The sequence below is a fragment of the Nanorana parkeri genome, unplaced genomic scaffold, assembly GCF_000935625.1.
Source record: "Nanorana parkeri isolate BGI_ZX_2015 unplaced genomic scaffold, ASM93562v1 scaffold238, whole genome shotgun sequence".
NCBI lineage: Eukaryota > Metazoa > Chordata > Amphibia > Anura > Dicroglossidae > Nanorana > Nanorana parkeri.
In genome coordinates, this window is record NW_017306506.1 from 1,047,311 (window position 1) to 1,075,164 (window position 27,854).

Sequence of the window (27,854 nt, forward strand, 5' to 3'; positions counted from 1 at the left end):
ATATTTTTAGGGAAAAATGGTAACATGAATTTTAGTGCACACAAACACCAAAACCATTTTTTTTTAAAATAAAAAATGGGGTGCATCGAGTAAATAGGTGCCAGAGATGTCATGTGTTAAAATTGTGCGAATCAAATTAACAAAGAGGAGAGAAGCGCTACAAACCAAGCAAAGGAGGGGGAGGGCTGGAATAAGGACCAGTTATAGTTCCAGGGTCCGAGTGATATGTTCAGTGTAGGGCTGCAACAACTAATCGACATAATCGATTATAATCGATTATTGAAAAAGTTGTCAACTTTTTCAATAATCGATTAATCGGCTTCCGATCAGTTGGCCCTGTTCACAGCTCCACATTGATCCGATTCGTCCCAGAAAACATAAATGTGTGGTACAGAGATGAGGATATTGTACAATGCAGATCAATACAAATGTAGAAACTTACCATTAGGTAAGAAGTGTTGCGAAGTCATCAGCGAGGGGTGGAGTCAGTAGGTTCTGAATTTTCAAAGATTCCTGGTTGCGATTTGTTGCTGGGAGGGATGTCAGTCTGTTGTTGTCCTGGTGGTTGCGGGTGGTGAGGAGGCAGAGCGATGATATGCCCTTGGGGGACCTGTCCGAGGAGTTTCCTGGTGACGTCGAGGGTTCCTTCGTGGCAGGGAGATGTACTGCAGGAATGCCGAGCAGTAGTGGAGGAGAAACTGCTGAAGGCAGGTGTGGGACACTCGGTTCGTGCCCAGCGCTGGCTAAACACACGGGCACGAGTCGGGTGAAGACTGGTGTGTGCAATGTGAAGCGGCCACGCGTTTCGAAGTCACTGACTTCTTTTTCAAGCCAGGGAGAAGGTGAATGAATTGGCGGGGAAAACTTTTGAAGGGGGTGATCAAGAGGTGGGCGTGAATCAGGGAGGCGATCCTGCATGTGGGCCTATGAGAGGAGGGGGGGGCAGGTGGATGGGCGGCCCCATCTCCCTAGGGTACAGAATGGAGGCAAATATGAAGTGTTTGTTGAGAGGAAACAACCTAGAGTCCTGGATAGGAGGCAATTTCTGAGATGTACAGTTACTTGATAAAGGAAAATGTTTCAAATGACAGTGTTGATTTCTATTTCTTCATTATGACCATGTGGGGACAGTGTATTCAGCTTGTAAATCCAGTACGTTTCCTGTCCACAAAGCTGGCGGAATCTTTCTGGTGGGGATAGGTGGTTGGGGATCTGTTCAATGATAAAGACCTGAAGTTGTTTTATGTTTTTGTTGTGTTCAAATTCACCCTTTTCAATGAACCTTCTGTGTTCTCCTATGCGTTTGCGGAGGGGGCGTATCGTGCGTCCTATGTAGAGGAGGTTACAGGGACATCTTAAGCCATAAACCACGTGGTCATGTCCACAAGTGGTGAATTGATGGATGGGGTAGGTAACTTGTGGTAACACAAATACGTTAACTACCTTACGTCCATGGCCGTTTGTGAACGGCCAGATGGACGTCTGCTCAGAGCGGGAGGGCGTCTTAAGACGTCCTGCCCCTCCCCCCTCTCGTGTCCGCGCTGAGCGCCGCACACGAGAGGGAAAACCGTCAGCATGTAAACAGCCAGCGATGGCTGTTTACATACAAGCGGTCAGGCGTCTCTAGAGACGCCCGATCGCTTGCAGGATCTGCGGGTGTGCGCCGCCCCCCCCCACGGTCGTTTTCTGCGATTTTGCGGGCACGCGCAATTTTAAAGGTTGACATGTTTAGTGTCTATTTACCCGACGTGACCCCGACTTTTATATTTTACCAAAAAATTGGGGTGAAAAAAAATGTTTCATAACATTTTATAGGGAAACATGTTTTTTAAAAAAATTTAGGGTACTTTTTTTGTTATATAGTAAAAAATAAAAACCCCAGTGGTGAATAAAAGCCACCAAAAGAAAGCTCTATCTGTCCCCAAAAAATGGTATGAAAATCGTTTCAGTAAAGCGTTGCATGACGGAATAAACATCAGTCAAAGTACGGCAGCGCTGAATACTGAAAAATGGCCTGGCCAGGAAGGGGGTGAAACACTATGGCCTTCAAGTGGTTAATAGTTATTTTTTTTTTTTAAATTATCTAAGAAAATACAACCTAAAATATCCCGGTAATAAAAACAAAGCAAGCATCTTATTTCTTCTCATTTATAGCAGAGAGCAGATATCGATATACGCTTTCCGTTATACTGAGCTCTACAGCACACACCGTGGTCTATCCTATTCATGAACATTGGGCTGCAGCGTGTAGACAGCGATGCTCCATGGAGTTCTCTCTGCTCAATGGAAGACAGAGAGCTCCATGATTGGACTGGAGCCAGTCATGTGACTTTGACAGGTCTCCCCACTTTTTTTTTTTTTAAACATTTCCATCCATTTATATTGTGCTCCACCAGCTTCAGAGTCCTGGTGCAGAACACATTCATAAAACACATCACTGTGCTTTATAAATGTGTGGTGTTTTTTTTATTTAAGCAGTGGTATGGCTGCAGAACTGTATAAGGGGCTATACCGGCAAAAATACCCAAATCCTTGTTCTTTCATAGTTGTTCCCCAGCAGATGACTGGTCTCATGAAGCCACATCCTTGCTGTGCTGAAATCACATGCAATGCTGGACTATCTGCCATCAGCTGGCAAGGGGGTAGTTTATGTGCATCCTATCTGCGTTGGGGGGGACAAGTAATTGGCTGCTCTCTCCCTGGTTAACTGGTTGAGTGGCCGTCCAACCCCTAACCCTTTCATTAGTGCCCACAAGTAGGGAAATATTTAAATAAAAATGCTCAAACTAAATGATTAAAAATGAATTTCTGGCTCTCAATTTTAACACAAGTTAAACACACACTGTCCAAAGTAAGCCTGCCAAACATTCTCTATTCATCTCCTCTGGCTGGGATCCCTAATGGAGGAAAAAAGGGTTCACCTTCTCAATTGGGAAAAAAATGTTTTAAAAGAGAATAATAGCCAGACCTTTTTTGACTTTAGTTCTCTTTTTAATCACAGGAATACATTTGCTAATCTACTTCTGTGACCCAAAACTCAGCATATAGCAGGTTACTAACACTGCAGAGCTGCACTGCAGCTGGGGAAGATCCAGACAATATTGTTAGGATCCATCACGCTGCTTGATAGCTGGCTCTGCCTCTCTAGAGCTAGAGCCAGTGGTGCCCGCCCACTCCCCTGTCTGTCCCTCCAATGAGTGCTGGAGGAACAGAGATGGGAGGGGGGAAATCTCTGCAGGGAGGAATGACTGATAGTCACTGCTTTGTGCAGGGAGACGCCGTGAGCTGAGTGATCAGTGGTTTGTGATCGTTCAGCTCTCGATCTATAGAGCCGACTTGTGACAGCTGCAGTGTCGCACACTGGCTCTTAATATTGGGAAGAGTTTTTTTGTTTTACTCTCCTAATACTTCCCCTTTAATCATATGGGATACTCTGTGGATCTTCCTGGAGATCCCTGTGAGATCACTAGCTGCAACACCATATTTTGGTGTAAAAACTAATAAATAAAAATCAATTATATTCATGTTTTTCCCCCCATATATGCTATGCATACATTTATTGATCAACCCATGTATGTTGTATCCTATGGAATGGGTGCATTTGGCTTTTTAGCCTATTGATTACATGCAGGATTTTTGATTCAAGTCTACACTCTGCTAATTCACCTTAAAGAATTGATTTGACAACTTTTGGAAACCTAGAGCTCTATGTCACCTGAGATTTTATGTATCTTGGCATACGATGGTTTGTTTATTGTAAAAACTAAAAATTATCACAATTTAAAAATCAATCTGTGCTGTACCAGATAATCAGTTTATGATAAAAATTTGCCAACAATCTGGGAGGATATTTACATAATATTTCTCCCCACAAATAAGTTGTCAGTGCTGGTAATGCTTGTTTCCTCTTGTGTTTTAGAGAAAAGGAGGTGAGTCCTGAAATGGAGGCTGCGGTGTCTGCTGTTGCATCAACTTTCCAAAACAAAAAAAATCAAGTGGAATCTGAGCTTCTGCGGCAACTGCGCTTACACAAGCAAATGGCCGAAACACAGAGGAAAGAAGGGATGAACATCAGGTTAGCAGTGGGATTACCTGATTTACAAAGTACATTTTCTTCTTTTTTTTTTTTTTTTTTAAATCAGATGTTTTTTTCTTTAATTTTATTTTTAATTTTTTTTAATATAAAACATACAATGAAAAAATTGCAAAAACAACACAGCACTTGAAAATATTAGTGACACTAAACTTAGGAGTTAAAATTGCATTCAAGAACCTTTTAAGGCCTCATTCACACACAACGCAAGCAAAATTGTATATTGCGTCTATGCACGTATATACGAGCGTATATGCGTGCACTATATGCAATCCCAGAATGCATCACTGGTAATGGAATTATAATGTGCTGGTATATGCGCATAAACACGCGTATGTGCGCGGAAATACGCTGCCCGGACGCATCTCTGTTCCATTCTGTTTTTGCGCATATATACGCTACGCAAATATATATGGCTCCATACGCGGTTGTGTGTATGGAGCCATTTATTTGCATATGGTACAATACGCACGTACACGCGCGGCAGTGTAAATGAGGCCTAACTATTAACAGAAATGTACTTTATTTGTGTATCACTCAGCTGTAGATCCTCAAATTCATCTCTGAATTGGTGCTGACACTGTCCTTCCTTTTGGAGGGTAGCTACTTTTGTTCCCCATGGTCCCTTTGTGTGTTATAGAGTAGTCACCGCTCCAAGCTCACTCCTATGATGGACTATAATCTCATGTTTAGTTTACTAATTTGTATCTATCACGAGAGCGAGCTTGGAGTGATGGCTATTTTAGAATGGGTGGGCAGGTTGACAAATTGAAGACTTTGAAATATACAAGCGTTCGGGTAGCTATAGAGTTGCCCAATCACTTTTATAGTGTGGGAACGGTGAGGGAGGGGTGCTGGAAGTGTTGCCCCTCCGCCGCAGCTACTGGTTATCCCAGGCTCTGCTGTCTTCTGGCACAGCGGGTCTCTGTGGTTGGCTTGGAGGGGAGATCAGCACATTTCACTGGCTGATCTCCCCTCTGATCACTGAATGCAAAGTGATGTGAGTTTAATCACTTCCACTTTCAGACTATCATTTGTCTGGCTGCTGTAGCTGGAGAAGAAGCTCATGAAGCAGATCTCTGCTTTATTAGCATCTTTGGGGTCCTTAGGTGACATTAGGGGTTTAATAAGGAGGACCTGTCACTGTGTCTGTGCTATCACATATGGGGCTTGTTAGCAATAAAGTTAAGTGTAAAAAATACACATGTATGCATGTATCAAAGAAAAAAGTCCCCCCTGGCGCATACACATAAGCGCCAGGGGGGGCCTACGCATGAAATGACGATTGGGCCACACATGTTAAAAATCACCGTGAATGTCGGAGCGCAAGTAGTATTTCTATGGCCATCAATCACTGTTAACACTAAATTGATTATCGGTAAAAGCTTTTAAAGCATCGCCCATGGCCAATTATGATATGGTCATTTTTTTGCGTTTTCGCGGGTGCATGCAATTTTAGTGCTTGACCTGTTTGGTGTCTATTTACCCAATTTGAAGGAAAAAAAATTGGGTAATAAATGTTTCATAATAAAACGTAGGGAAAACAGTTTTTTTCCCCCAAAAAATTTCCAGTACTTTTTTCCTTTTTTATATAGTAACAAATAAAAACCCCAGTGGTGATTAAATACCACCAAAAGAAATCTATATCTGTCCGGCCAAAAATGATATAAAATTAATTTTGGTACAGCGTTGCATGACGTAATAAATGTCAAAGTACCGCAGCACTGTATGCTGAAAAATGACCTGGCCAGGACGGGGTTTATTACCCCGCTCTTCAAGTAGTTAAAGTAAGCCTGTCACCATTTGCATGCTTGCAAACTGCTTTTGTGCTTAAACACGTGCAACAACTACCCTCTGTTAGAATTTAATATTCAATCCTGTGCACCTGAGAAGCCCCTCTATTCTTTGGCCCTTGCTTTCATTGTCAGTGTTTCCCTGATCGAACAAATGAACTAACTAGCCAATAAGAACGTGGCAACAGGGCAGTGTAAATCTTCAAGGAAAAGGAAGACCTTGTGAGAAGATTGGTTCACCTTGATGTCGAGCCAGTTAGCACACTGTCTTCCTTCTGTGTGTCTTGCTTCTCTCATAGATTTCAGTACCTTCCTTTTAACATCCTTCCCAGACTAACTCTGTTGACGGGCTTTTGTGCACCTCAGAACTGCCTCCCTTCTTATGCAAGTCTTTGGGAATGCAAAGCAGCTTGACGAAGGTCAAATGCACCTAAAATGAATGCTGAATGATCTCAGAAGCATCTCAGACTGATGCCAAAGGCATGCATCATATGCCGGCCGACACAGGCCTTTACTGTGCTCATACTATACAGGTGAAACTCGAATAATTAGAATATCGTGCAAAAGTAATTGCAGTAAGTGCTGCAAAAGGGGCCCAAACCAAGTACTGAGTACATATGCATGCTTGTACTTTTCAGAGGTCCGATATTGTTCTATGTATAATCCTTGTTTTATTGATTGCATGTAATAATCTAATTTTCTGAGATTGTGGATTTGGGGTTTTCATGAGCTGTAAGCCATAATCATCACAATTATGACAAATCACGGCTTGAACTATCTTGCTTTGCATGTAATGAGTCTATCTCATATATGAGTTTCACCTTTTAAGTTGCATTAGTGAAATAAATGAACTTTGCACGATATTCTAATTATTCGAGTTTCACCTGTAGATGCTAGGGAGCAGTTGCATGTGCAGGCACCATCTTAGGTGTCTGTGTCTATTGATGGGCTCCTAAACATGAATGGGTTTGGCAGAGTGTTGGCCTTTAGCCTGTGCTGAGAGGATGTGGGAAGCTCTTGCAGAAACAACACTGCTTATCTCTTGCTCTGGCTTATGAAGGAAAACAATTGTTGGTTGGACTAAGTTTTTTATACCGTGTCTCGGTGCTATTTTCTCCAATAACTGACATGCAGACATGAATCATGCTGAATCATGCGACTGCCCCTCATTTATTTGGGCACATTTACCGAGCATGATTCCCTCTGGCACGATTTACAGGATGTGGGTTTGTTATTTGACAAGAACAAAATCTATGGCAGTAATGTGACACATTTTTCAGTCTAGACTTTTCACATTTTGCTTCTTGAATCCTATGGTTGTATCCAAAGGTCCTGTGCTTGTTTGCATCTAAGGAGGAAAATAAGAAAGTTATATTCACCTGATCCTCTGAGATGGCCTCCTCTTAGACTGGTCCCTGGGGCCTCTTGCCCCCTCCGCTGTATCGGTCTAAAGTCCCGTAACCCATCAAGTTCCATACATTGTGTGTAGAACGTGAGGACGCAGAGGGACATTCCATCGCTGCAGGAGGAGGGAGGCTGTTATTTTCAGCCCTGGACCAAAATAAGCAGATAACCCTTACAGTGTGCGGGTAGCCCCACTGCAGGGGTTAAAAATGAGTTTTCCCTGGAGTTTTGTTTTAGGGTGACCATTGGAATTGCAATGTGAAAGAATGCTCTGATTAACTAGAGTCCTATCTACAGCTTGGGGGTTTGTTAAGCAAATACTCTTGTGGCACCTCTGTGTAAATCATTTACTGAATGGAGGGGGGCAGTGGGCAGACAGCTCCTGGAAAGGCTTATCTGGACGAGAACCGTATGTTTTTAAAACCTGTACCATTTGCTTCTCCTAAATTGTGAAATCGTGTGTTGTCACATGTCCTGAGGTGCTGAACAACAGTTATAACCAATGCTGATTCCTTGTTAAAAGAAAAACCGTATTAAAATAAACCTGTGCTTAGAGAAATGTCCTGCTGCAAGCCGCTCCTGCTCTGCAGACTTAATACGTACTAAAGCTTTTATAACAGCTAGGCAGCTAGTACTTTCACAGAACAGACCACTACTAAAAGCCTAGACATTTCTTGCAGTAAATGTTTCCTTCATGGCATTTTGGGACTTTGGAGATTGCAGTGGTAAGGGGGTTAGTTCATGAATAGTTTGCTTTCAACTTCCAGTGATTTTTTTTTTGGCTTTACTTCTCTTTTGGGTCACAGGAGTAGATTTAATAATGTACTTCTGTGACCCAACCTCAGCATATAGCGGGCTTCTGCTCTCTATATGCTGATAGCACCGAGCCACGCTGCAGCAAAGGACAATCCCGACAATATTTACTTAATTACTTATTACAGGTATTTATGTACCGTGTTTCCCTGAAAATAAGACCTACCCCAAAAATAAGACCTAGTTGTGACCTTTCCCAGGGCCGGTGGGGGCATAAGGGGGAACTTCAAGAGCCACGAGAGAGAATCAGCGGTGCCAACGAAGCCAGCGCTAGAGGAAGCGAAGTGGCAGCGGAGGGAGCAGAGCCGCATAAGCTGATGCTTACTCTATAGCGCCGGCTCCTGTCGCAGGCGGAGTAATACCAAATCGAGGAGTCGATAGCAAAAGCGCGCTTCGCTCATTCTGGCCAGCGATTGATTACCAAATTGCTCTTGAAGTGTTCATTTAAGGAGAGCTCTATTGCTAGACATGAGAGATTGGGGTCAATGATTCTACAGGAAATGGAGTCACAAGAAAATCAGGCCAGAATGCAGGATTTGGAGAGTTATGACGATGTTCCAGAAGAAGACATGACTGTATTTGAATAAATGTACGGTATATTTTTGTACATGAATATATGTAGACTGTTGTACATGAATAAGTGTGGATTGTTGTACGTTACAAAAAAATAAGACCTACCCCGAAAATAAGACCTAGTGTGTTTTTTTTCAAGCCAAAAAAAATATAAGACAGTGGCTTATTGTCGGAGAAACACGGTAGTGCCGATAATTTCGCAGCACTTTACATACTGCACATTCACATCAGTCCCTGCCTCTGAGAAGCTTACAAACTAAGATCCCTATATCACATACATACAGGGCAAAGTTAGACAGGAGCCAATGTACCTTTCAGCATGTCTTAGGAGTGTGCGAGGAAGCTGGAGTACCCGGAGGAAATTCACGCAAGCACAGGATAAACATTCAAAATCCATGCTGGTAGTGTCCGGAACGGGATTTGAACTAGGGACCCCCAGTGCTGCAAGGCAGATAATATTGTCGGGATCCACCTGGCTAACACTTGGCTTAACCTGTCTAGAGCCAGCTGTGCCCACCCCTCCCATTTCTGTCCCTCCAGTGAGAGGGAAAGGGGAAAATCCTGCAGGGAACAGTGACTGACAGTCATTGCTCTCTGCATGAAGGAGACAGTGAGTGATAATATATTGTATATGGAAACAGCTGAATGGTCCAATATCGGCTCTAAGTATTGGGAAGGGTATATTTTACTCTCCCAATGCTTCTCCTTTTAAGATGCAAAATGACCACAGGTCCAGTTGATATGATTTGCTTTCACTTGGCGGATCAGTTAGAGGCAAAAAAATAACTTTGTTAGAACAGTGGGATTTGCACCCATTCATTGTAATACATAAAGTATTTACATGAAATGCTGAGTACGGCAAATGGACACGTACAAATCATTCATCTATTCCCCAGTAGCCATCTTCCTATCAAGAACGGATGGCTTTATAGCAAAGATACAGAATAAAAAATAGATCAATTTATTCCAACTTTTCTTCTTTGTAATGGAAGTGACGAAGTGTGACTGTTACCTGGTTTTAAAAGGTAGTACTGCTGTGAATTGTATTATTAGCAAAAAATGGATCTGTTTCTATTTGAACCACTTGGTGTCACTGTTGCTTTGTATCTTAGAAAGGTTCTAGATACTTTGTATTTATTTGTGGCTTTTAGGGTTTATTTTATTGTATTACCCTGTAAACTGTAACTGTGGGGTCTCCATAAATCATTGGAGTGGAGATTGTAGTGAACATAATGGCACTCTTCTCAAATAAAATGACTCCTACCATGTTTCCCTGAAAATAAGAGAATGTCTTATATTTTTTCCCCCAAAAAAATCACACTAGGTCTTATTTTCGGGGATGTCTTATTTTAAATACTGTCACAATACCTGCAGGCTGCAGCTGTCCTGGAGCTCTCCTCTCTGATGCCATCCACAGTTCTCTGTGGGATCCCCACCAGGGAGCCACCAATCTCGTTGCCAGGCTGGACCGCTCAGTCACCTCACTCCGACCCCACTGGCCATACGTTCCTTTCTGTGCTGCTGCCTGCTGGGAAATGTAGTTTTCTGCCCGGCAGCAGCTTTCTAAGCAAAGGCTGAGGCAGACAGGTGTCTGCTGATTTTGTGACGGGCGGCATGCGGGAGCTGCGGCGCAGCGGTTAGTCCCCGCCATGTACTCTGGTTGCTCTCTGGGCCACCCCCAAACTAGGTCTTATTTTCAGGGTAGGTCTTAAATTACAGGAATGTTTAAAAATAGTGCTAGGTCTTACTTTTCGGGGTAGGTCTTATTTTCGGGGAAACACGGTAGTGCTGCACATAGGTTGGTCCCCATTTTGCTGGCAGCGGGTATGACATATGATGACCAAGATAGGGTTAAATGTGTCTTGTCATGTTCTGTGTTACCAGTAGTGAGCAAACTTACAAAGACTTTCTTAGTCAAACTGTTGAAATCTGAAAGTTTGAACTTCATGGGTTGGTTGCTTACAACCAAAGCTGAACATACACTATAAGATTACTCAATTCCTCCATCAATTCTAAAGAGCATAGAAGTCGGCACTTGCAGCTCTCTGAATAAACAAATGGTGACTGCGGCTTATTGGTTGTAGTCACTGTTGTTAGGCGCAGAATTTTCCACCTCCGTCGACAAAAGTCATTTAAGAAAATCAACTTTTGTTGAGCCAGGTGGTGCCGAGAGGGCCACCCATGGATTGACTTTCATCCAATATCTGACAGAAACAGACAAAATTAGATCAGTTTATGGCCAGTTTTAGTCTTTGCGATCTTTTAGAAGTATGTTCCAGCATTTAGGCCCCGTTCACACCTAGGCGTTTTGTCGCAGCTAATTCAGCGCGACAAAACGATCAACCCCAGGAATCCCATCCTATCTATGGCCCCTGTTCACACCTTTGCATTTTGTCGCATGCCTAAAAACGCCTGTCGTGCACAATAGTGAGCTACTTTGGGGTAGATTTCAGCGCGTTTTGTCCCTATAGACTCAATAGAAAACGCTTTGAAAAAGCGCTGTGTGCAATTATTTTTGGATGTGCCCAAATCTGCTCACAAAAATGCACAACTTAACATGCGTGTGTAAATCGCGCAAAAACCTCTCACAAAAAATGTGTGTATGACGCGCATAGTAGGTGTCGCTCAGCTGTGCATGCAGCCTTAGTAGTGAGAGGGTAACCTAAGCATTGCTTGTCATGCATCATGTCAAAAATATATAGTTATCATTTATAGTTTATCATTTGTCGGTTCCAACGACAAGTAATCAAAGAGAGGACCTTTTCAGCTTTATATACCGCTGGTTGTGGGGAGGACAGGAGGTTATAAAAGCCAAAGCTGACTGGGTGAGCTCCCAAAGCTGTGACAACCATAATCCTTTATGTATAACTGAGACTATATCTTTTTAGACTGACAAAAAATAAAAATAAATGTAGATTTGCATTCATTAAAAAATATAATTAACCATGAGGGGTCATCTTCTTGAATTAGCATCCTGCCTTAAGGGAACGGAATGAGCAAATTCGGGCATTCTACTTTATACTAGACCATTTGGAATCTGTCTTCAAAGATAGGATCCCGATTTATTGCCACAACTTAATTCTGTCAAGACGGAGCTTAACCTAATATTAGACCACAGCTGAAAAGAATCTCCGCTGAGCTCGTCATGAATTGTATTGTAGGACAAATAAACCCGGTTCAATGCTCGTTCATAAATTGAATACCCTTCCCTGTCGCCATGCCCCTGTGAAACTTTGACACGCACAAAGTCAAATTACTGCAAATCCTAAAAGCGATTATCCGTTTGTTTAGAGATAATCTTGCGTCCCTTTACAACTCCATAGAACCTTTCTGGGCTGAAAGGGTGGCGGAAGCTTTATTTCAGGGAGTTTCCCTTCCACCTCTTTTCCAAACATCCATTGATTTACTCAACTCTGAAATCTTTACGGAAGAGGTGTTGGCTTCTATTAAAACATTTGAAGTCTTCCAAAGCCCTGGGCCCAGATGGATTCTCCCCACCTTATTATAAAAAATGATCCCATCTTTTAGCACCTCACTTGGCCAATATGTTCTATTCTCTAAAAGATGGCCAAAAACTTCACTCTTCCTACCTCCCTTGCGTACATTGCTATGATAGCTAAGCCAGACATGGACCCTTTGGATCCTAGCAACTATAGGTCTATTTCAGTCCTGAATATAGATAATAAAATACTGGTTAAGGTGTTAGCTAATGGGATCAATACTTTCCTCCCATTATCTATAGGGACCAGGTTGGATTCATCCCTCCGAGACAGGCAGTGGATAATACACGTGAAACTATCTAGTGCATGCCTTGACTTCTGGGCGAGTCCCTGGCTATCTTCTTTCTCTGGACAACAACGCCCTTTTTCGATTCTATCTCATGGGAATAACTGAATTTTGTCCTTTCGGAAGTGGGGTTTTGGAGCTTCCTTTTTAAATTGGATATCAGCTCTGTATAATGGAAAAAATAGAGGATGAGAAAAGTGGGGTTTTTAAGGCACCAGAAACGGCAATTCATGAAAAAATAGTTTTGGCTAAAAAGTATTGTTTTATTGATTACATGATTAAAAGAAAATGGCCATGATAAAAGATGAGCATAGACACCTCCAATAACCACCTAATTCCAGAGTCCAAGTAATTGTAACACAATTAACATGATTCAGTTGATTACATGATGTGTAACTTTGAAAATATACATTGAACACATCACATACAATACATGATAAGGTTTGAATAATTCATAATCCTTTAACTTGAACCCAAGGAATAGTTGATGATGGATTTTTCAACGCGTTTCGCGTATATAAAACGCTTCATCAGGATAGTAGTCTGAATAAAACAATCCTAGGTGAAGCCAATGGATGTCTGCATGAAACATCAAAACCAGAAGGGGAGGGAAGGATTTATTTCTCCCAGACAGTGGAACAAGAGGTCGGGGTTGTAGCGACTAGACATGAAGAGCCAGCATAGTAGGTCATAAGTAGCTATGCCGAGGACAAATACCTCAGAAAGTGCAAATCCATCTGTACTCTCAATGAGAGGCAGAAAACAAAGAAGTGCCCTGCCAAGTCAAGTAGCGTCCTAGACTCTGAACCACATGGGGCAGTCGGTGTGTGTCCGGTCATGCCTCGCCGGACATCCTGACATTAGATTTTGCACTTAAACAAATTACCTCATCATTCTCGACATGCATATGTGGGCCAATAGGAGGTTGATCTTCATCTCTGTAGGTCAGGGGAGGATTTGGGGCTCATTACCTATATGTTCAGCTAATGTTACTAACGATGATTAGGGATGCACCGATACTTTTTGAGTACCAGTGCAGATACTTGGCATTTTCATGAGAACTACCAGGGTTGCAGCGTTTGCAGCTGGGACCTGGCTCTGGCGCTCCACCACTGTCCTGAAATCTAGAGCTGCAGCTAACGATTACTTTCAAAATCGATTAGTTAGCCGATTATTAAGTTCGATTAATCGGTTAATCGGATAAACAATAAAAAAGGTTTTAAAAAATGGCTCCAGTGATGGGACTACTAGTTTGTATTGAGGTTGTAGTCCATCACAAGAGCAAGCTTGGAGCGGTGGAAGTAAAAAAGAAAGAAAAAAAAAAGTGTGGTGTGCAATATAGTGAAATGGAAAGTGTAAAATTATACAGCAATGAATGCAGAATGGCACCAGCTATAGAGGACTACAAATCCCAGCAATAGTACATTATACAGCGCAATGCAGAATATCACCAGCTATAGAGGAGCACAACAAATCCTTATAGCTGGTGGTATTCTGCATTGCGCTGTATAATGTACTGTTGCTGGGTTTTGTAGTCCTCTATAGCCAGTGGTATTCGGCAGTGCACCACTGTATAATGTATTATTGCTGGGATTTGATTGGATGTGGGCGGGCGGGCGGTGAGGCGGGAAGGAGGTGCGGCGTGTAGAGCGTGGATGCCGGCGGGCGGATCTGGCAGCGGTGAGCGTGAGTTGTGGAGGAGGTGGGGCGCGTAGCGTGTGTGGAGCCGTGAACAGGGCCAACTGATCGGAAGCCGATTAATCGATTATTGAAAAAGTTGACAACTTTTTCAATAATCGATTATAATCGATTATGTCGATTAGTTGTTGCAGCCCTACTGAAATCATTAGTCTGTATTGTTTTAGAAAAACTGTCACATGACAAATAAAAATGTATCAGTACTTGTACTTGTAAGTACTCGGCAAGTACCAGTACTTGTACTCGCAAAGCTGGTATCGGTGCATCACATATATATTTATATAAAAACAAAATCATACATTAGAACAGAGATGTACAAATCCCAGGAGTTCCGTGTGCTCCTTACACATGACAGCTGCCTCCTAACTTTTGAATTTATCTCTACTCTAGTCTTGGAGCTCGAACAGTATCTGTACTTGTATCGAGCACGGTACTTGGTATCGGTGCATCTCTATTGATGATGCTTTGGTACATGGTCCCTTCCCGTATTGCACATTTCAATACAAGCTATTCGTATAAGTGTTTTTTGGGTTTGTGCCTCTAAAGGTGACAGGCTATACGTGTAGTGGGCGTGCCCCGTTTGTGATTTATTTTTGGGCTAAAATTTTTCATCTTTTTAAAACTCTATTTAATATCTAGGTACCCGTGGGTGGCCTTCTTGCATGCTTCTATAACAATTTCCGTTCTAACTATCGCCAGGAATTGGCGAAAACAGGGTATTCCCCCTAGGGAAGTCAAGCAAAGGGTAGACAATATTATGATTGACAAGCATGAATGATAGACATAGAAGGTTCTTGAACATCTACAGTGGCTTTGATGGGCCTTCCCCTTTTTCCTAGGGTTTGACCCCCTCCCTCTCACCATACTGGTGTCTTCTGTTCATTTGCTTTGCTGGTCTATCTACCCACTTTCATTTTTTACTTTACTCTTTCCCTTTTCTCTACTTTTCATTTCTTTTGTGCTGCTTCACCGATGCTCTCTTTCCACACACTCTTCACTTTTTAATTGTCGCCTTCTAACTGGTCGCTCTCTTGTTATGATTCTATTGTCGGATATGCCATGGTCGGAGGTGCGCCTCGTTGGTTTGTCACCTTTATGGCCTCCTTAACAGTTTTTTTGTGCTGATGTATTTACCGTTTGTTATAGTTTTACACCTGAATGTGTAACCTTGTTTTGGCCAACTTTGCTTCGAAAGGGAATATTCTGTTTGATTTATGGCCGTTATTGTAATCTTATGTTCTTATGAAAATAAAAATATTGAAATATAGAAATATATAAGTACATTTATTTTTTAATTGCAGCTTGTGCAGGTTTTGGAATTCTTCTTTATATTAGCCTCCTGCACATGCTGGCAGAGCATAACTTACAAGGAAAAGAAGGGCAGCATAAGTAGCCAGTCAGGCTCTGGTGCAACTCACTTGTGCTGACACGAAACATACTGATTGGTGGAGAGCGCAGAGTGAGCAGAACTATGACTATCAGTATGCGGCTGCTTTGCCATTACCCAATCGGCAGGCTGGGAAGGTGTCCTTGTCCAAATTCTGCTGCCACAGTGGAGGTTGAGGACCTGTTTCTGCTGTCTGGCTGGGTGCTTGAATTTCAAGAGTGACTGCACAGAATTAGAAATCCTTTGTCAGGGAAAACAGTTCCTGTATATCTATTTTGACTGTATATTTAGCCGGTTGCCTGGATTACAGCTTCATTTAACAGCATTATGGGTATATAATTATGGGCTGCTTCATTATATTATCAATGGAAAGAAAAAGCATAAAGCGTAGTCTACCACAGAAGAGAGCTTGGAGCGGTGAGTACTTTACAACACACACTGGGACCATGGGGAACAAAAGTAGCCCCCTCCAGAAGGAAGGACAGCGTCGGCACCAATTCAGGGCTGGTACACACGTAGTTGATTTATCTGCACGATATCACACGCGTTCGAAATTGCCTGTCGTGCAAAAAGGCGCAGGCGCTATTTTCGGGCGGTTGTCGCATGGTTTGGGTCCCATAGACATCTCTATGCATTGAAAACTGTGCGTTTTTTAAATCGCGCAAACTAAATGGTGCAATAACAACTCACCAGCGCAAACCCCTAGGTGTGAATGATGTACAAATAAGATACATTTTTGTTCATTAAGGAGTTTAGTGTCACTTTAATTTTTTTCACAAAAATGAACATCTCTGAATTATTGGCCATGTTTGGTAGATAAAAGATTTTTGCAAATTTTGGTTTATGTCTCAAGTGTTCTTTGTCATTAATTTTCTGTGTCTCTATCAGCGACGTTCTCTCTGGAATGCAAATCAAGTCTTCAAAGGATATCCGAAAAGAAAGTGTACAACAGCAGGCCCGTGTCAAGCAACCCAAGAAAAAGTATGTCATGATTCATTTTGTGAGGCTGAATAAATTAAACGATCAAATGTTTTCCTCCATTGATGCTGGTTAGCACGCACTCACCGTTGTGTTGATTTGAGTTGGTAGCAGTGGCTGTAAGTAAATGATCATTTTCAAGTAAGAACAAGGAAAACTTCATACAAATTTAATACAAGTGTGGAAACCTTACAATGAACAGTTTACATGCCACGTGCCATTGCTGCATTCTCTATTTTGGGATATGGTATTGGGTAAGATTTTATAGACTGCCTTCATGTTGTTTCGGAAGAGGAAAAGTGAACCCCTTTCTGTCCACAATCCTTATATTGATATTCCTCAGAAGGATGCCCTGTGCCAAAGATTCGTTAATAAACGATGTCCATTTGAGAGCTGCCAGCCAATGCTTTGTGCTGCTGCTACAGTAGTGCTTAAACCAGGCTGTCACTTCTGCAGCTCTTGGGTTCAGAAATACACTCCTTGGTGCAACACACTTGGGCTGACACAGAACATTACCCTGTGCAGCTGTGTAAATGAGACATTAGCAATAATAATTAACTAAAAAAAATAGAACAAATCTTTTAAAGTATTTGTCAGCCTATCATAAAATAAGTACAGAATAAAAGCCTTCCATGTCCTAAAAAATATAAACATTAGGGAGGCACTGATACCATTTTTTTCAGACCGAGTACCGATACTTTTCCTCAAGTACTCGCCGATACCAATTACCGATCCTTTTTTTTTTTTTTTTAAGCAATATTTCTAAAACAATACAGACTGATGATTTTAGGACAGTGGTGGAGTGCCAGGGCCCAGTCACAGCTGCAACCCTGGTAGTTCTACCACTGACTCCGAGCTGTAGAGGGACTACAAGTCCAGCAATACATTATATAGCAATGCTGGATGCCATCAGCTATAGCGGACTACAAATCTCGGCAATACAGTATAGAGCAATGCAGAAAGGCACCGTCTATAGAGGAATACTTATCCCAGCAATGCAGAATACCACTGGCTATAGAGCACTACAAATCCCAGCAATACATTATACAGCAATGCAGAATAATATGAAGCTAGGGATGCACCAAAATAGAATTTTAACATTTATTTTTCCAACCTTTAAAAAAATTTTTTTTTTATTGTGTTTATTTTTTACTGCTGGGGGCTCTAGGGAAACATTTCCTTTAAAAAAAAAGAAAAAGTGATTGAGGACACAGAGTCCTAAATCTCTTTTTCTGCAGCCCCTTTTATGAATAAACAGGATGCCTCTATACTTCATATTCCTGCCCATTCATACATTATGAATATGGTGTAAGTTACTATATCCACAATCATTTATGAACAGGAAGTGATGTAGCGCACTTCCAATTCATTCATAACTGGGACATAGTAAGCACACTTTGTCTAGTTTCTTTTACAAAACTCAACAATCAGCTGATCGGTGAGAGTTTGTACACCGATCTCCATCCTGAATCAGCTGTCACAGGAGGCCGAGCGGGCGGAGGGGAAGGAGAGCTCAGCCTTCCCTTGATTGGAGCAGAGATCACAGCTCTCTCTTCCAATTCTTGCTCTCCATCCTGACACAGGAGGCGGGAGGAGAGCTCCACCTCCTGTAACTAGGGATGCACAGATACCAAGTACAGATACTTTTCCAGTTACTAGACTAGAGAAAAACTCAAATGTTAGGAGGCAGCTGTCATTTGTAAGGAGCATTGGCTCCAGGGCTCCTGGAATTTGTGCATCCTTGTTTTAATGTATGATTTGTACCAATACTTGTCCTCACAGATTCCATTTACTGATACCTTTTTGTTTAGTGTCATGTGACAGTTTTTCTAAAACAATACAGACTAATTATTTTAGGACAGTGGTGGAATGCCAGGGCCCGGTCCCAGCTGCAACCTCTGCAACCCTTGTAGTTCACCTGAAAATGCCATGTAACGGCACTGGTATCTGTGCATCCCTACCTATAACGATGACAGTTGTCACCTCCCTGCATGTTCTCCATCCTGACACAAGAGGCCGAGCTGGGAGGGGAGAGCTCTTCCTCCTATAATAATAGCTGTCACCACCCCGCACTGCTCAGCATCCTGACCGCTGTAACCGCCTGCTCAGCCATCTGAAAGTACACCTCCTCTCCGCTGGGTGCCGGCTGCTGCATCAGAAGGCACACAGACCGGTGCCCAGTGGGGAGGAGAGAAGCTGGGGATATACTGAATTTTGGGCCATCCTGTTACTTTCGGCAATTCCCCAAAAGTGCCATTTTTGGCCAAAATGTTTTGGCAGACGAAATTTTGGTGCATCCCTACATGAAGCTACATACTATGTTGCTCACCAGGGCTGCGCAAGGCTTAAGGAAGAGAGGGCAAGTTTGAAAGTACTCTTCAGTCAGTTATGAAAGTTTTTATTTGTAACATACTCCATTCTTTGAGCTTGCAGATGTGTTCCTCTGGAACACTGGAGCACAAGAGGCTGCAACTCTTTCATTACTTGTCAAAAGCCTAATAAATCTGTCTGCGTTGTATTTTTTTAATCTCAGAGTAAAAGGAGTGATTTTAGTACAGTTGCTGTGTTCTCTAGATAGCAGAAGCACTTTGATTGTTGTCGTAGTGGCGCCTTGTCAGAACTGGTTGAGCTTTGAATGAAGTGGATAGAGTATTGAAATTCTCTCCTCGTTGGCCTACCTCTACACAAGCTATCCCCTCTTCTTTCTGTCATGAATGCACCTGCCAGACTCCTCCATCTCACCAACTGCTCACTGTCCACAACCCCTTCGTGCCAATCCCTCTTCTGGCTTCCACTCAGTCAGTGAAAAAAAATTAAGAATACCAACAACAACAACAACATACATACAAAGCTGTCCAAAACCCTGCCTCAATCTACCTGACCAACCTTATCTCAAAATACTGTCCAAATCATCCTCTCCTCCCAAGACCTCCTGCTCTCCCTCACCACCTCCAGTACTTCTCCATAGCCTCTCCCATCCTCTGGAACTCTCTTCCCCAATCTCTCTGGCTATTTCCTACCCTACATGCATTTAGATGATCCCTGAAAACCCTTCTCTTCAGGGAAGCCTATCCCACTTCTACCTAACAATTGAACTTTTACTTTGCTGGACAATGTATATTTACTTGATTTGGATTCATTATTGAAAAAAAAAAAAAAGTTTAATACTACTTTTTAAGGGTTCAGATTTCACTCTGACAATCCTGAACTACACACTATTTCCAGGTCATTAACATATTCACTTCAGTGTGGGTTCAAATATCTTGCCACCCCCTCCCATCCCCAAACTGTCCATGTTTAGGGCAGATCACCAGATCTACTACTTGTCACTGCTTCACAGAGCCTTCCTTGCTGCGAATGTCTTCCATTTTAGTATCAGACCAGGGTACATACTCAGTAGCCTGTGTAGTGGTGGGTGTTTTATAACAGGGCGTCTTCAGAGTTATCATTAATCTGTGAAATTATTGGAAGAAAGTTAGCTCTGTTGGTAAATATTTGTTTTTCCCATATGTCTTCTTCATTTTTAATATACTCAGTTCTAATAATTTACATATCAATAAAGCACTCCAGGCAGATATTAAAACTGTTAAGAAGTTATGAATTCATCTGAAAAAGCATTATTCAAATGTCTTTTTAAATACAGTTAAAATAATTACATGATTTTCTCTTTATATCTGCATTACTCTGCACAGCAGGACCCAGTGTGGGAGAGAGGCAGCAGTGTGAGCAAGTCTGGCTCTGCTACAGCACACTGTGTTACATTGGGTATACATATATTGAATTTCATCTGGTTCCTGATGAATTCACACAATGGGTGCCACTGGTGGCATCGCTCGGTCAAGCTGATCGAAGGAGACGGTTGAAAAATTCCTGGCTGCTGGCTCCGTTTGGGTATTTCGACAGTGGCCATCAGAAAATATGGCGGATTCCTCAATCATGCTCATAAACATTGATGGAGGAATCTGTTATATTTTCTTCATTCAGCTGGCAGGTAGAACACAGAAAATATATACATGTATACCCGTGTAATATGCATGTAACCTTGAAAGCATGCTTATAGGAGAGGGGAGAGTGAGGACTTAATGTGATGACTCTTCTTCTGACTGTCTAGTCAGCTGATTGGGGTGAGTTTTGACCAGTCTTTACTGCTTAACTGCAATAGGGGTCAGTGACATTGCAGTGCTGTCTGGTAGAAGTGGCTTGTTTAGAAGATTGCCTAAAGTGAATTATAAATTTTTTGGCAGCTAAGTGAGTTCACATACTGTATAGGAATTTCAACTGTGCATTTGCCTGGAGTTTGTGAGAGTAACCTTACTTGCCCCATAAAGGTTTCCTCTTTCCATCTTCATGTACGTAATAAAAATATTGTCCTCAGATGAAGATTTCTGCAGCTTTTCACTGTCCCGGCCTGCTTTGGGTTGGCCAGCATTGACATCCTGCAGAGAGCTGGCGATCGCTGCAGAACAATAATTCTCTATGGCCAGCTCTGGTGCATCTATACTATTGCAGAGGCCACTGGACATGATTCTCTATGGTCAGCTCTGGTGCATCTATACTATTGCAGAGGCCACTATACATAATTCTCTATGGTCAGCTCTGGTGCATCTATGCTATTGCAGAGGCCACTGGACATGATTCTCTATGGTCACCGCTGGTGCATCTATACTATTGCAGAGGCCACTGTACATGATTCTCTATGGCCAGCTCTGGTGCATCTATGCTATTGCAGAGGCCACTGTACATGATTCTCTATGGCCAGCTGTGGTGCATCTATGCTATTGCAGAGGCCACTGGACATGATTCTCTATGGCCAGCGCTGGTGCATCTATACTATTGCAGAGGCCACTGCACATGATTCTCTATGGCCAGCGCTGGTGCATCTATACTATTGCAGAGGCCACTGGACATACTTCTCTATGGCCAGCGCTGGTGCATCTATGCTATTGCAGAGCCCACTGGACATACTTCTCTATGGCCAGCGCTGGTGCATCTATACTATTGCAGAGCCCACTGTACCTAATACTCTATGGCCAGCTCTGGTGCATCTATACTATTGCAGAGGCCACTGTACATAATTCTTTATGGCCAGCTCTGGTGCATCTATACTATTGCAGAGGCCACTGGACATAACTTTCATCATCATTGAAAAACGTATGTATAAAGTTCCCTTTTAAGTGTAATTTTACACGATTCTTGGAAAGACCGTGTCTAAATCTCAGGTCAGTTGGCCCAGTTAATATGATTGTTGATTCAACACGGTGTGAAGAGATCTGGCTTAGTAAGATAAAGTGCTCTGGGCAGAAGAAGGCCAGAAGAAGGTGAGCACGTTACAAAACTGTATTTGTTTCTCCCTTTTCTGTATACATAGTGTAAAGTGCTAAACTTTCCCCTGCAGATGGCAGTCACATTCTATACAATTCAGAACCTGTGTGGCAGAGTCTTCAGAATGAGTCAATTGAAGGTAATAATTTACTCACTTTAAATGGAGGAGACAGGATTCTCAGCGGTGGGTATAGTATAATTTTTGGGTTGTTTCAGTTCTAACCTGTTAAAGCTAATTATAAAACACGGTTAGCCTTGTCCTTGGTTCATTCTGCAGTGTTAGCAGGGAGATAGGAACAGAGTTTACTCTGTTCACACCAGCTAGAAAAGTAAATAATTGCAAATGAGGTATAAATATGCCTCAAGGCTGACATTCAGATCTCGGTAAAGCTTGTGTCTGCACAAACAAAGGGGTTTTGTTAAAATGATAACAGGGGGCACTGTACAGGCCAGGAATCCTGCAGACTATAGCTAATCCATAGACAGCCATATAAAAGCAAGTAAGGCTCCTGACTTCCAGCATAGTTTTTCGGCTCCCCCTAACCTCCAGCTTCCTGTCCTTCAGAGCAATAACAGCCATATAGGAAGTCTGTAATCCTTCAGTATTAGAAGTACCCAACCTGCACTGCCAGTGATGTTCACAGCGGGTTCTAGCATTTGCTTAGATCCTGTCGGCACATTTCTGTCGATTCCTTGTTTGTGTTCTGGGAGATATCTGCCCGTTTATGGCCTGATTAAATAGGAGGCAAAACGTTTATTAACCCTTGCAGTGGTGCTACCTATCCGCAGCCGTTAACATGAGTCTCATGGAGCAGTTTGTGAGACTGCCGCAAATGTGAATTGGACCTTAGTTGAGGGGGGTAGACACATACAAAATCAACCAGTTTGTGAGTTTCTAGATTGCACATATGCTGTTTTACCATTACAAGAAAATTATGTAAAAGTAATTATCACTCATATTTGGCAACTTGCCAGCTCCCATATCCTGTGCTTCTTTTCCACTGCCATTCCTTAAATATCTGTAAACCCAAGAACAGAAATTACATATATGACCAGTCCTTAGATGTGGTGGGTGTATTAGTATTCTATTTTGTTTAAATATTTTGTTCCTTTCTTTTTAACTGGTGATCCTAACGCTCACTGATTGTACATCTGGGTAGAAGCAACGTTGTTACCCTAGGCCATGGGGTAGGCAACCTTGGAACACCAGGGCCGGACTGGCCGTAGGGCATACCGGGCACTTGCCCGGTGGGACGGGCCGAACACAGTCAGCCTTATTGTGTTCAGCCCGGCCGTCACGCTATATCTGATGCATAGCGTCGGGCACTTGGCTGCCCGATGCTATGTATCAGCCTTCTCCGAGCCCTGCACTGGCCTGCTCTAACGCTGTATATCTGCCTGCGACGAGCTGGGCAGTGAGAGCCAAAGAGTGATCTCTGTGATCCATCCGGCCGGCCGGCTAGCCAGTGGTCCGGCCACCTGCACTCCACTTTGTGCGGTGCAGTGCTGTAGAGGGGCGTACTGGCCCGGCGACCAGCCCACCTGAGACCATGCAGAGTCTACCATAGAGAGTGGTAGATGGGCGGTGCAGGATCAATGGTGTGCTCTGCAGGGTCACTCTCAGGTAGACTGTGTAGGGTCTCCGCTATGTGTGGGGTCTATGGTGGGCTCTGCGGGGCCCCTACAGCCCGGGGGGGGGGTTTGTTCCTAAGGTCCGCCACTGTTTTTGCTGTTGGTAATAGTTAGTGTTAGGTCTATACACCTGCTGTGCCCATTTTGAGGGGTTCCCGGTGCTGTACACTGCTGGGTTCATTATGAGGAGTTCCCTCATAATGAGGAGTTCCCTGTGCTAAGTTCCCGGGTCTGTACACCTGCAATACCCATTATGAGGGGTTCCCACCATCTTTGTGCTGAGTTACTGGATCTGTACACCTGCTGTGCCCATTATGAGAGGCGCCCACCATCCTTGTTTTGAGTTTCTGGGTCTGCACACCCACTGTGCCCATTATGAGGGGTTCCCACAAGGCCCGGATTGGCTATTGGGCAGTGAAAACAATTAGGCTGAGCCACACAGAATTAGTGCTAGGTGGGTGTTGCACAGTTCTTTAACTATAATGCAACCTCGATTTTGTTTGGCTCAGCCTCTGGATTTGATGGGGCGGGGCCTGCTGGAGTCATGTGATTGGGCTGCTCAGTCTCAAATGCCCGGGCCTATTTTTAGTCCCAGTCCGGGCCTGCCAGGTGCTGTGAAACTATGAATTCCATGAGGCATTGCAAGACTCTTGACAGCCGGACTTTACTCCTGGAGCCAGAGACATGATGGGATTTGTGGTTTCACCACAGTTGGAGTGTTGAGGTTACCTACCCCTGTCCTAATCTGCTTGCTCTTGATTTGGTCTCAGGCTGACGTGCTGATGCTTGCATGTTCAGCCATAGACTAAGCCCAAGTGGGATGTGGCCTACGTCATCAGCAGGTAAGACTCTGGTGCATAAATAGGAAATGCTCAGTAGAAGATCCGTGCACAGAGCATGATTTGCAAAGTCAAAAAAGGAAGTATAAAAACTTTAAGGTTTATTTCCTCTTTAAAGCTGAACCCCAGGCACAAACTTTCATTTGAATAGATTTCCCAATAGCCACAAAGGATAAAAACCCACTGTGTGTGCAGCAAAATATATTTGCAAACCCAAAAATCACTTTTGTAAAAGTTGCGACAACATCATTGCTGTTTTGCACATAGCCTGTACAGGCAGCAGAGCTGTGGGAGGGGCCCAGCAGCAGAAAACTGCAGGAGGGGGCGGAGACAAGACCGGTCACCCTGCACAAGAGAGAGCAGTGGTGGACCAGTCTTTATTACAGGAAGCTCCTGCACAAGATTATTGCACAGATCTGGAAGAAAATACACAAAGCCCCGGGTTCAGCTTTAAACTTACTGTATTAGTAATGTTTATAATGCCTGAAATACTTCTTTAAGCTTGCCGCTCAAAGCAGATCCAACTTGCTCCAGCCTGTGCAGCTGCAGCCAAGGAACTTTTTCAATTGTTCCATTAGTTTTATTTAAGCAGTAGGTGAAAGATAGACGGTGACACAGCATTATTTCATCTGTCTAGCTACTAGTCATGTACTTTCCCTGCCATCCTGCACTTGAGTTAAGATGTAAACTGAATTAAAATAGGTCAGAGATGCTGGCATGCTTGCGGATATTTGAAATGGCAGCTGCAACCTTTATGCCAAGTCAGAATTCGAAACAGTGGGGGAAGCGGTGCGAAGGACGGGGAGGGAATGGGTTGCTCCGGCAACGGGAGAATATGTTATAATGAAAAGAGAGGGGAAAAAAAAAAATCTGAAAAACGCAAGAAGTTTCAGTGGAAATGTACAATGACCATGCAGGCAGGACAGGATGTGTGTGGCTCAGGATATTTGGGCTTCAAAAGAAACTTTATTTGTATTAGACTTTTATTTCTTTTTTCCTCTTTGCTGCTCTTCTATTTCCAGAGTGTTAAGGTGGCCATAGCAAAGAAACATCTTCATTCAGTATAATGAAGTCTGATAATTATGTAAGGTAATGGAGTTCACTCTGTTTTGCTACCCACTGGTGTAACCCATTTGTGACCTAGTTTCTTCAGGCTTAGTACTTGTATATTGTTTGGTAGGTTAAGGTACCACATCCGTAATATATATCATAGAAAAAGCACCCAAATGTGGGAGGTTAATGGTACTACACATACACAATTATGGCGTTCAATATATTTTTATTACGTATACCGGTACATTAAAATGTTTTCTTATTTTAAAAGTCAGTCACAAAACCTGTTACAACCATATACAAATCTTTGTGGGTAGGTCTCAGTATTGCACTGGACCAGCCATAACACATTGCAATTGTGTGCCAACACACAAAAGAGGCACCTCAGAAAAGGATGAGCCTGGTGCTTGCCACTGGGAGCACGTCCTCGGTCCATTATGAGTCCATGCAAGCAGAAAAAAAGCTGGCCACACACTGGATTCTGCTTGAATAGTTTATTGAAGCTTGTACTTAGCGCTGCAACCAACTAATCAAGTAATCGATTATAAGAATAGTTGCCAACTATTCTAATTATCGATTAGTTGGTTGCATCCCCCAGCTCTCTCCTCCATGCTGGGAGGAGGTATTTACATTCAGCTGCCATCTGCGGAATCTTGCTACTGGCATCTGTCATTCCCTGGCTGAAGCAATTCAAGCGCCATGTGCTTACAATACAATTTTTTTTTTTTAAATGATAAAAGGTGGGAAAAAAGTCATTTTTGGTTTCGGCCTGACAAATTCTGCTGCGGGAGGTGCGTTGCAGTGCCATTCATTCCAGTGGCACCCAAAACGCACCTCCCACCCACATTGTGATTGCCCACACTGGAACACACGGCACCGCAATGCTGTGGGTTCCAGTGCAGTGCAATTGCAAAAAATTGTGCTTGCAGTTTTATTCTGAAGTAAACTTTATTGCAAATTTCTGTTGCCGCATGGCCTTATTAGGTAAATATCATTGATTAGATATAGCCAATATAGTTAATGACATTCAATTTAGTTTTGGGTAGAGTTGGGAAGTTAGAACATCTGTTAATGCTGCACGTGCCCTTATTAGGCAGATTTCCACTTCCTTTCTGTCAGCCAAGAACAACAAGGACATAGGGAAGAACAAAATAAAAACCAGGAGTGACGGTTAAAACTTTTGACAACAGATAGACTATTGACAACTGCAACCCGCATTCTTGGTGCAGGTGTCACAGGTACAAGAAGTGAGAGAAAATATCCCCGCTGGGATCACACAAAGAACTAAAAACCTGACAGAAGTTCTAACTCATTTTCACTGTATCAAAGAATGAAAGAAGAAAGTTTGGATTGAGTTGGGCTTTAAAACACAGCAAAAGCGCAATGGCTTAGTGTAAATGTTAAGAAGGCTTTATCGGATGAAACACTTAAAAAGAGGCATGGGATTGAGCATGTTACAAGTCCATGTCAGTGTTCTGTCTTGTCATCCTTGTAGCCTGCGACTGGCAATGTAGACTGCTGGGTGAATGGAGTTGGCAATCCTGCAAGATGCTGTGCATGGTCCCTGGGACTTGGCTTCACCCAACTCTACTATTGTGTCCTGTTTGGGTTTATGCTTTAGGGTTTCTTCCCCCTCGTAAGACTCTGGAGAGAAATAGTTGTCTCTTAACTGTTTCTGTTCCAGAAGCCAAATTTTAAAGTGCTCCGGGGAAATTTTTTCTGACATTAAAGGCAAACATTTTTTTCCTTCCCCCAATGTTAGTTAAATGATGTTTCTTAATACGATCTTCCTCTTCTTTCCTGTCCTTTTCAGCCTTCTCTCCAGCACTGCTGCGGGTCTCCGATCCAGGGCTGACTCCTCTGTGCTTGCTCGCACTTCCTGTCCCACATTGTCTGCTTGTGGGTGCACGTATCCATATACTTACCCTGTGTCTCTCCTCGTCTCCCGGCCGAAAATCTGAACTGCGCATACGCCCGCCCCAAGATGCTTTGCGGCCGCTCTAGAATTTTCCAGATTTTCGGACAGGAGCACGCGGCGAAGACACAGGTAAGTTTAACCCGCTTTTAAAGCGTTTTTTTTTTTTTTTTTTACTTTTTGCATATATCTACAGCTTGCTAGTAGTAGATTTATGCAAAAAAACGTGAGCGTTTAGAAACCCCTTAACCCTTGAAGTGGGGCTACCCCCCCCCACAGCAAGGGTTAAGTGCTCCTTTTGTTCTAGGTGGAAAAATAAAAAAGTTATACTCACCCGATCCTCAGAGAGGGCTAGCTGACCAGTCCAGGACATGAGGATGCCGAGGGACATATCATTGATGCAGCATAGGAAGGGAGCGCAGTAGCAGCTAGCCGCCTCTGAGGTTCGGGTGAGTGTAACTTTTTTTTTTTTGTACCAAGAACAAAATGAGCAATTAACCCTTGCAGTCCAGGGATAGTCCCACTGCAAGGCTTAGGAAAAAAATCCCTGAAGTTCTTCTTTAAGAAA

The 27,854-nt window shown here is 42.9% G+C and overlaps 1 protein-coding gene across 1 annotated transcript in view; it reads left to right on the forward strand.

The window, feature by feature from the left end:
- Positions 1–2,257: 2,257 nt before the first annotated feature.
- The window catches only part of MRPS31 (mitochondrial ribosomal protein S31), a 61,460-nt gene continuing 35,863 nt past the window's right edge, over positions 2,258–27,854 (forward strand). The window contains exons 1-2 of the mRNA XM_018556452.1: positions 2,258–2,325; positions 3,920–4,075. Coding sequence (XP_018411954.1) covers positions 2,258–2,325; positions 3,920–4,075 — 224 coding nt within the window. The remainder of the gene's footprint in view (positions 2,326–3,919; positions 4,076–27,854) is intronic.